This window comes from Paramormyrops kingsleyae, chromosome 2 (assembly GCF_048594095.1).
Source record: "Paramormyrops kingsleyae isolate MSU_618 chromosome 2, PKINGS_0.4, whole genome shotgun sequence".
Lineage (NCBI taxonomy): Eukaryota > Metazoa > Chordata > Actinopteri > Osteoglossiformes > Mormyridae > Paramormyrops > Paramormyrops kingsleyae.
In genome coordinates, this window is record NC_132798.1 from 37089862 (window position 1) to 37100727 (window position 10866).

The 10866-nt window shown below is 40.8% G+C and overlaps 1 protein-coding gene across 1 annotated transcript; it reads right to left on the reverse strand.

Moving 5' to 3' along the window:
* Window positions 1-6: 6 nt before the first annotated feature.
* Window positions 7-10755, reverse strand: tctn2 (tectonic family member 2). Its single transcript, XM_023804335.2, has 18 exons — window positions 10596-10755; window positions 10069-10182; window positions 9893-9966; window positions 9460-9652; window positions 8815-8915; window positions 7557-7756; window positions 7016-7136; window positions 6780-6915; window positions 6457-6591; window positions 4112-4246; window positions 3938-4012; window positions 3556-3645; window positions 3347-3464; window positions 2634-2737; window positions 2265-2403; window positions 1675-1818; window positions 1348-1436; window positions 7-640 (listed from the first exon to the last, which is right to left on the reverse strand). The coding sequence occupies exons 1-18, from the start codon at window positions 10666-10668 to the stop codon at window positions 519-521; spliced, it is 2163 nt and encodes a 720-aa protein (XP_023660103.1). The 5' UTR covers window positions 10669-10755; the 3' UTR covers window positions 7-518.
* Window positions 10756-10866: the final 111 nt, after the last annotated feature.

Here is a 10866-nt window from a genome sequence, read left to right on the forward strand (position 1 = left end):
GCGCAGTCTATTATTAAAGTTTATTCTCAAAACAATTTCTTAATCGTGTGGTCGAATTGTATGTACACAATCCAGATATACGCAATAGAAAATGTAAACTTTTGACCTGATCAAACCTGTGAAAACTTAGTTATACATAATCATTGCCATTCCTTTGTCAACACCTCTAAAATGAGGAGATGAAAATGCATTTATTTTGTAAATTCAATAAAATTAAACACTTAAAACCAGGCAACCTGACAGAGTGTATTAAATAAACATGGAAATCCATTTCAGTGCACCCTATCACTCCACAAGGGAGTCATCAAAGGATACTCAAATTGTACTGTTCTCATCATGCCATCATTTAAATTGAGCACAAAAGCTACTCCACTTTTGAACAAGAAATGCACAGTATTCCAAGTCTTCCAGCAATGAAGCCACATTAAATCTGAGCGGACACAGGTCAGGTTTGACTTGCATCTTTCCTTCAGTCAGCTGAATCACTCTTCTGGCCCCACCTCAGGCATAGTTGACCTTTAAAAAATTGCAGTGCTCCAGGCCTGACGAATCTGTCTCCACGGGGCCCCCAGCAGGGAGGCGGCAATGAAGAAGAAGACCAAAATCAGCCCTTTAGCAAGCGAGATTGAGTAGGGTTCACCTGGTGGAGACAGAGGGAAAACAAACTGAACTTGTGTTTATGTCATAAAAACCTATATATTTTGTCAGTAATGCTTTATATTATGTCAAGAAACATCTTTAGAACCCTTCATTCAGAGTAAAAGAGGTGCTAAAGACACAATAGCAGTCAAAAGTCTGGACACACCTGCTTTTAATGATCTCTTCTAGCAATGTTATTCACCTTATAGTAGAAGGCTAGGCTTTGAGGCAATGAAGTAATATGTATCAAATACTGCAATGATCAAGTGAAGTGTTCAACACCTTGAAAATTTCTCAAAGTGTAGATTCTTCAAAATAGCCTCCTTTTGTTTTGATGACAGCATTGCAGTCCTTCAATCAGGCTCCAGTTTTGGCCACCCGGAATACTTCTCCAACAGTCCTGAAGGAAGCTCTGGGCACAAGCTGGCTACCTTGCTCTTACTTTTCAGTACAACTCATCCCAATCCAGCTCTACAGGTTTTAGGTTGAGAGATTATGGGAGCCAGGTCATCTGTTCATCTGTTTCCTTGTTCATAAGATAATAATAGCTACATAATCTTGGGCTCAGGGTCATTATTTTGCTAAAAAACAAATGAGTTTTAGTAGGTATGTCCAGACTTTTGACTGGTACTGCAATACCTAATTCTGTGAATTAAACAATTGCAGTAGAACAGTAGAAGCTGGCAGTGAAGATGGTAATAGCCTGACCTGTGTAGTATTTTGTCAATGGGTAGAGAAGCTGGGGCCAGCAGATGTCATTCCTGTCACAGTCATACTCTGTATAGTTGATCTGGAACCTGACAGATGAAAGGCCTGATCAGAATACACTGGGAGGGTCTTGGCATGTTGATTGTGCAGAATCTCTAGGCTACTGAGATCACACCACTCAGCCCATAAACAACCCACTTTTCAGAGTTCAAATGTGGGATCACAAGCCTTAGGCCCGAGCAGGCCATGTGCTCCAGCATGAGCCATTCAACAAAGGTGTGGTATCAGCACCTGAGTGGACATGTGACATGTGTGACAGGGGTTTACCTGGTTTTGATTTGTGGACTTTGGACAGGAATGTTGATAAATGTGACAGCAGAAGACACAGGGAAGCCCTGGGTAATGGCAGAGTCCTGACAGGCCCGGGGATCTCCACCCCCACAGCTCACCCTCCATGTCGACAAGGTGTAACTATCAGAGCAAATACAGTTAATGCATTAACCAGGAAGATACTGAAAATAATGAAAAAGGTAATCTAGCATACAAAGTCTAATTTAAAATACCCAGAACCTGAAAGGTGAGTCATTTTTATGTAAAATATTCTGCTTAGAGCAGTCTAATTTTGTGCAGACTAGTGATTAAGCTGCAGGTGTGAAACAGGAGAAATGAGGCTTTGAATCCCAAATGGATGAGAATATTGCATACTAACTAATTCAAACCATTTCCCGTTGGTTACATAACTGGTTCATACCGGGTAAATCATGGCAGTGACTGGTTAGCACAGGCTAATGTTACTCACTTAGGCTTCTGAATTCTCATTTATACTATAACTACCCAAAGGTTATTTGAAATAAACAGAGAGAACCTGCCAAGTTTTTTGTTCTCAGTAACTTAGAATATATTTTAAATCGTCCCACCTGACCTCCAAGGCTTGGATCTGATGACTAGTGCCATGCCCAGTGACAGTGCTGAAGATGTGAATGTTCAGGTGGGAGGGGACATCCTTACAGACGCCAACAGAGTATTCCACAGGGGTGGTGGCATTCAGCAGTACATCTGCATGACAGGCCACAATATGCAAAAACGAACTTATACAAAAAGTACACAGTATTACAGGGTAAGCTGAAACAGTTACAATTAATTCCATGGTTGGCAATAACCAAATGTTTGATCTACTTTGTTTTGAAACCCATAATGAAATATATGCTGATCTAATATAAGGCTACAGGAGACATTTTTACTGCACAATTCATCGACTTTGAGATGACTTCATGAAAAGAACTAACAGGTAATGTTCACCCATTCGTCCAAGTTGAATGAGTTAGGGTTGCCATTCTTGGCTACATACGACGCAGTCACCAAATCACCCAGACCTCTGTGGATGGTCTCCCTGTTAAACACAGGGTTAGAGTCAAAGAAGTTTAGTCTCATTACATACATTTTGAATAGCAAATAATTCTAGCAAGAAATTTATCCCAGAAACTTCTGCATTTTATATATTCAAAGCTGTTGTTGGCTTGCTTACATTGTTACAAGATTTTAGGCAGTCTATAAGTAAGTTACAATGTATTTGTATTTACAACATTGTGGGGACCAAATGCTCCCACAATGTGGTAAAACCTGTCACTTTTTAACTTGTGGGGACGTTTTCAGTTGCCCACAATATTAGTTTCAATTTTACAAAAAATTGTGTATGCAATCAAAAAACTAAAATAGCCAGAAATCTTGTATTTTATATATTTACTTGTGGTTAAGGTTAGGGCTGGGTAGAGATTAGGGTTTAGTTAGGATTAGGGTTATGCCCATAGAAACGAATGGAAAATGATAAGAATATATGAACTGTGTGTGTTTAGCCTGTAACATACCTGAGCTGGTTACAGAATGTTTAGCATGTTCACAGCTTGTTAGTGTGTTTAGCATGTACACACCTGAACTGATTACAGTGTGTTTACCGTGTAACACACCTGAGCTGGTTACAGTGTGTTTAGCATGTACACACCTGAGCTGGTTACACTGGGTCAGGTCTTGCATGCTCAGGAGCACCAGGCACCCTGCTGTTGAATTCTCTCCAAACAGGACTGGCTTTTTCCCAGCTGAAGCACAGAGTCCGTCTCCCACTGGCATTAAAACAGGTGAAGAGAGACTCCATTGCTCACCAAAGATACACACAAGCAGCAGACTGATCCTGCACCCTCATCCCTGCCATACCTGGCTGCCACATGCTGATGGGTGTCCTCCGCACTCCTCCCGTGTCCCTGTCCACAGAGCCCCCGATGATGGGCTTGCCAACAATATAACCTGGGACCCCAAAGTCACAGGAACTCCATTACCATGCATGAGTAGGGGAACATCCAGGTTATAACCATTACTACTGTGAAAGTGAAACACCCCCCACCCCCCAAATTGTTCTAGAACCAAGACGACCAGTTTTTATGGGTTCCTTCTGTCTCTTTCAATCTCTTTTGTTCTCAGTCACACAAAAGCTTGTCAGCATTCCTGTCTTGAGGGAACATTTTAGTCTGTCCCTGAATAACTGAAATGGACAGATTTCAGGTTCTAATGCAAGTAAAAGGTGTGGAATGACACAGACCTGGGTTGCTGGAGCTGGGCTGGCCAGATGCATTTCTGTTCACAAATACAGCTGAGAACCAGACTGTCAAAGTGGCTGGGAGGAGAGAGATGTAGAGCCACTTCTTAGGAATTGCTGTCTTTTCATAACGTTCTTTGATTTTCTTCTCTGGATGCCATAAACAAAATAGCTCACCACCCGGATCCAGAGGCACGTCGCCAACAGTCCGACGAAGTATGATGCCCGTGAGCCCATTAGCTCTCCAGAAGAATGAATAGTCCAGGGCCAAGGTGGTATTCTGACACAGCTTGCTCCAGTTCTGCTGGGCCTCTGCAAAGACACAGGAGCAACATCTAGCACTTAATCACAACCTACGTCTGAAAAGTAACTGAAGGAGAAGACGTGATAGAAACGTACAGGTGTGTGGAAATGGATTTTATGTGTATGCACATTATTAACAAACCTACTGTCCCTTCTATAGATATTTATGGATTTAAATTATGGATGTGCATCTCCATCACTGAGAAGATGCGATACACATCTCGATGCATTGCCACCGATCCGATACATTTAAGATACATATGAAGTTGGTATTGTGATACGATATGATTCACTCCTGTCGTGATGCAATGTGATTTTACACAATATGTTATGATGCATCACCGGATACACTTCCAACTCACGTAAGACTTGGCCGAGAAACTCGTGGCAAATTGGCCACTAACAGCTGTGGGGAACTGGAGATGGGAGGGTGTGTTTGAGAAATAGTTGGGGGGGGGGATTCAACAAAATCTTAAATTATTGGTCAAAAAGTATTGGTCATATTTCTAAATAATAAAAGTATAGGTCCGCTACTAAGAATTGTATATAAATTAATGTAATCCTGGCCGTTTGCTGCTGCTCGCCTGATAACTCCAGTGAACAGTGCAGGCCAGGCCCCGAAACATTGTTTTGGTATGTTGGTGATGTCATGAGGTGTGGTGAAGGAGGTGACCACGGTGACAGTCTGACTTTAGGTGCTCTAATCCAGTGGGGAGCGAAATATGATGGGAGAGGTGCGTGATGGTGAATACAGTCTGGAGGTGAAAACAACAAAATAAAACTAAGCACTTTCTTTTAGGTCTGTAGAAAATATAGCAAAGCAAACAAAAACAACAAACTTTGCACTGTATTACAGATTCTTCTTCACTATATAAGAATATAAGAATAATTTGGTGATTCTTATCCCTTTCTAAGACACAACAGAGAGTCTGCTTCTCCGTGCAACAGTTTACAATAGTCACAGATTAAACTTTCAATACAACACAATAGTAACACTTTACTTGAGGGGACACAAATAATGTAGCATTATGCTATGACTTATGTATTAATTAACCACAAACTCAGTCTTAGTTATAAACTGATGTCATGTTTGTTCATCTTTAATGAATTGTTACACATTGTTTTTCTCAAGCAGTTACTATATTTGTTACTAAATCTGTTAGTAACAACAAATTATTGAGGTTCAAGCAATGAATAACACAAGCGAAATACTGATCTCATGTTTGTTTGTCATTAATGAATCTTGACATCTTTCATCTTAAGTAGCGAGAGTAGTTTGTTCATGATTTGTACTTCACTAGTAACTGAGTTATTACTAAGCATTTGTATCTCCTCAAGTAAAGTGTTGCCAACAAAATTACAACAAGTAACATTTAACCAGTTACTGGTTTAGTTAACTTTACCATAGCGGATAGAGAAAATCACTAAACATATTACATTTTATCTAAATCTTTTAAATGAACCAAATAAATTTCCATCTGGTCCATTACCAAACATGCTTAAACGTTAAAACAAACAGATGGCTCAATTTTATTCTCCTAAAAGTTGGATCAGCCAGGAGCCACATTTTACCTTCACAAACACAGACACAAAAGAGAGCCTGCTTTTGTGCACAAGAGCTTACAAACGCAAGCAGGAATGCGAAAAAAGACACGCCCTGCTGAGGTCTGGGACCATAATGACCCTTGAGAACATTAATAACACCAGTAGCTCCCTACATAAATAATATGAATCAATAAAGTAAAATGATTTAACTGGGTATTCTACATTATAATAAATCGGATTTTGCCGATGCAAATATGTTAGAAACGATGTATTCCCAAATTGTATCTGGTACTCACTTTTTCAATCAGGGCAGTCACTTGGTGAAGTTCTATGCCAGTGCACCAATCGATTAATCTTACCATCACTAGTTTAGACTCATTAAATCCCCAGGAAGCAAAAAGATTGAACATGTAAACACTGATATAAAACACATTTTCTGCCACCCAAACAATTATAATATAGGATCTCACCTTCCCTGTTCATTAGCAACCAATATGTATTCACAGATTCTGAGAAACTGTATAGTTTAGGGTCTCCCAATTCTGACTTTAAGGAACCCAGTTTAATCTGTATTAGAAGATACAGGACCATTAATAACTCACTGGTTGTAGTTAAGAATTGTTAGAAAGAACCAGTGCCTCTCTGAGCATGCTCAGTGTAGTATTTAACCTCACCTGCAGGTGAGGCTTGTGCTTTCCCAGAGAACCATGAGGACTCTGTAGGGTTCCGTTTCTCAGCCTGACCGCGGCTAGACACAAAGGGGCTCAGGTCTTTGGTGAGCACCTCCTCCACACGCACTGTGACCACACCTGGAGAGAGCAGGTTCACAGCAGGGGTGAACATCCTAACAAACATATACTACATCTGCAGGTCAGCTATACTGATTCAGACACTCATTCACCACAGAGACAGTAGTATATCACCAAAGGCAGTAGTATAATTGTTCAGATTTAAAATGTTTAGTGAGCACATCTTTGTCCCAGGGAGACTCCCTTACCCCCAAATCCATCCCTGACTCTCAGCCTCAGCGCAGGAGACGTTGGGCAGGACTGAAGACGACCTGGGCACCAAGCACGGAAGTCCTGCAGGAAGGCTACCGGTGCGTTGCTGACACACTGGCCCACCATGGATCTCTGTGGGGAAACCGGATCAGAGTATGGCTCAGTGAAGAAGGTTCTACGGGATCTGGGTCGTGGATCTCTGGAATGGAACATGACTGTGAAGGGCTCTGACCTGGGGGATCGTAAAATACTGGCCATCCTCCGTGAAGATGGGATCTCCCTGGTGGTAGGAGCTGAGTGGAAGTGCAGGGGAAGGAGAGTGGCCCACAAAGGATGGGTTACGCCTGGGTACGCTACGGAAAGAAGGAAAGGAAACACTCCACTCTCAGTTGAAGTGAGTGTAAGAATTGCTTGATGCTTCTGCATGCTTTTGTATGGAAGATATATAAACACCAGGAAGGAGGCGTGGTCACCTCAAATTTAAGAGATATAAAATCCACAGAGTTGCATGCATGTTCCCCCCGACTGCCCTCATGGTGTTTCGAGACGTGCTACTGAACTACTGATCATCAGCGTGTGTATCTGGGGGCTTCCCAGGACGGTAATTCAAAAAGTTACTCAGAAATACACAGATGGATACCATAAATGCTTAAGTGGCCAGAAAAAAATAGCAACGACTGTAAACTGATGGTGACCCAAACGAAACACCCATCCAGCAGAGAAATACAGGAAACATCCCGAAACGGCATGACCACACAGGGCAGCATTCTCACATCATCTCCCCCTGGTAGAAGAGACCCAGAAAGGGGCTGTTTTCCGGCGGGGAGGTGACACAGAGGAAGGGAAACCAATCCGGTTCGTTTCTAGAGGATTGCTCAGAGCATTGGTAATCAGGGACGGGAGCAACAGAGCCACCAAACGGTCCTGGGATGCACTGGGACTTAAAGAGCCGCTGGGTGTCAGGGGAGCAGTCCTGATACAGATAGACAAGAAGAGGAGAAAGAATAATGCAAATATAATGCATGGTCAGGAATAGTGATGCACGATAATGCATTTTTCAACCGATACCGATAATCGATAATTTGCTCCTCCTTACAGCCGATAGCCAATAATGTCAAACCGATATTTGTATTAAAAGACCTAATAAAAAAAGGAGTACAGAAAAACAAGAACAAATGTAACTTTACAAAAGCAGAATTTATTTCTACTTTTTCACATTAATGTGGACAGGCATCAAATCCAACATCCAACCTACAACAAATTGTCAATGTGTAATGGTAAGCTTTTAGGAAAAAAAAAATGAAATACTTCATTGCACAACAAGGCTCTTAAAAGTAAGCCATTTTTTGTAATGTTGAACATAACATTAAAGAATGATGCGAAGTCAGTGTCAACATAATTGGTCTATTCACAGAACAGAATATAACCACAAAATTCATACTAGTGAAAATCAAAATAACACTCAAAGTGCAAGAAAATGCAATATGGCTCAATTTAAAACCAAAACGAGCACAAAATGCTACTCTTCAACCTCTTTTTTTTTTTTAACTGAGGGTGAATCAGTGGAAGATTTTTCTTGATAAATAGAAGCTGCTCTGCCTTCTCACAACTTAAGCGGTTTCTTTTTTCGTCCATTACATTTGCACGGAAAAGTAGACCCATACTGGTGAAGGAACCGCCATGTTATCTTAAGCATCACACATGCGACATGAGCAGTGGTGGCGCCGCAGTAGGATCTGTGCAGAATTACAGTAGTAGGAACTGCGCAAATTTGGAGGCTAAATTAAGTTAATAATTATCGGATTTCATTATCGGTTGAATTTTTCATTATCAAAATTATCGGTGTGACGTCATAATTGCCATTATCGGCCGATAATTATCGGTGACCGATATTATCATGCATCCCTAGTCAGGAAATAATGTATGGTAAACGCAAGCAGTGATGACTATACTGCATGATAAAAGACTTCTCCATTATTAGTAATCTCTCTCAAATTTACAACAGCATTTCCTGCATCAAAACAGCATTACCTGATCACAACAACAAAGTATGTCGCAGGTTCCAGCTGTAAGATCACAGGGACATGGGCCTAATGGCTGGTAAACTTGGTTGGGAATCACAGTTTTATTGTCTGGGAGCACAAGAGTGTAAGAGCAGGAATTATTATACACATGACACATACACTGCTTACCTTCAGAAAAAAAAAGATTATAGTTAATTTTACAAATCCTTATCAATAAAAATAAATACAGTCAGCCCTCTGTATCTGTGGTTTCAACCAACCTCAGACTGAAAATATCCAAGTTCCAAAAAGCAAACCTTGAATTTGCCGTACTCCAAGCACTACACTGAAAGTTAAATTTGGGAAGGCTCTCATCATATTCAATCAGTCATTCATTCATTTTTTCCATTCCTAGCATTCAGGTTTGCTGTATTGATGAGGCTGAATGCCAGAGATACTCTCCTTTCTCATTACCCAGACTGTTTTACTGAGCTGATAACAAAGGCCACTGGTTAAAATATAATCCCTATAGTCTTTAGAGTGATTTTGGTATCCATGGGGAACCGGTCTCCCACAGATACGGAGGGCCGGTGGTATAAGCATGTCATTTGTGTTCATGTATTACTGTACATTTTACAAAATTAAGCATGTGTGACATAAGGAGCTCACTCACAAGATGCAGGCCCAGTGGGAAGATCCAGGGCATAAATCTCAGCCTGCACCAGCAGCGTGGCCTGATGTGAGTCTCCCCGGCAGGCTGACACCCGCAGCGTCTCCAGCACACACAGCAGCTGAGGACAGCAGTCTGTGTTGTTTCCACAGAGCTGCAGGCTGCGGTTCAGGATCAGCTCAACCTTCAGCACATTCTGCAGCAAGCATTGAAGGAGAGCTGGTTAAATGGAGCCTAGGGGAATCAAGCTGATTTATTATCCATCTATTCATCCTTCATTACTGTTTTTCAAATAAAGGACCACAATAATCCAAAAATGATGCTTTTGATGAAAAAACACATAACTTTTATAAACTTTTACATGCATGCTTAGTTAAAAGATATTATAAAGCTATTACTATCTGGCACTTATGGAGTGTGAAATATCTGACTCCACCTTGGTTAAGGTCTCAGTGGTAATATCCCACTGCCCAGAATCTCTCTTTCCACAAGATGGGGGTGGAAGACGATCTACAAAACAAGAAGGAAAAAAGTTAACATTGTTTTGGGAAATATTCAACAATGATCATTCATAATTTTAGTTTAAAGCAGTGACTTGTTTCATTAATGTACCAGTTATATTGGATGTCTGGACTCTGTTGAGAGTAAGGGAAACTCCAGAGGTGTTTCCCAGTAAGAAGGCTGTCACTTTTGGTCCAGAGGCTGTGATAGATGCTGGCTGGAAAGCTGAAAAGGAAATAATTACGCTCATACATACTCCACATTATTCTTCATGCAAAATTCATTCACTTCATCATTTTGTGGGATCCATAAATTTCATTACAACAAAAGTACGCATTTACGTATAACACGAATTATATTGTTTTGCTACAGAATCAACCACAATCTAGTCAATATTTTGATTTCTTTCTTTGATCTGCTAGTTTACTCGCTCGGTTTATAGCAGCTGACCAGGGGCATATTTTCTAAAAGCCCCCGTTAGTACCTTACATAGTTTGAACCATTCAGTTGCATGGTTCCAATAATGTAATTTGCTAACATAGTTAGCAACTATCATTATGTTTTCGAGAAACGTACCCCAGATTAGCTTTTTTCGCCTAAGCAACAAGCAATAGTTATTTAACGTACGAAAAACTTACCAACATTTCCATATGCTTCAGTGATAAGTGCAATAAGAATAATATACAAGCTTTTATATAAAATTATGGTCATAATTATATATAAATAAATCAAGAATGATTGTTTACTATTTCACTACAGCAGTACAGCGCTACAGCAGCCATATTTGCGAACTGTTGACACGATGACCATGGCAACGAGGCGACTGCGACTGCGACAGCCCGCCTGCCAGTTCAAGAGGAGCTAAAGCTTTTCAATAGACAACGCGGCAGAAAACAGCGCCCCTTACGG

Bases quoted from the DNA above. Each gene is read 5' to 3' on its own strand.
- tctn2 (XM_023804335.2), bottom strand. From the start codon at position 10,668: ATGACCATAATTTTATATAAAAGCTTGTATATTATTCTTATTGCACTT. The intron at 6,592-6,779 runs GTAAGGGAGTCT...TGCTCTCTCCAG, and splicing joins AGTCAGGGATGGATTTGGGG to GTGTGGTCACAGTGCGTGTG. The intron at 3,646-3,937 runs GTCTGTGTCATT...TTGGGGTCCCAG, and splicing joins GCCCAGCTCCAGCAACCCAG to GTTATATTGTTGGCAAGCCC.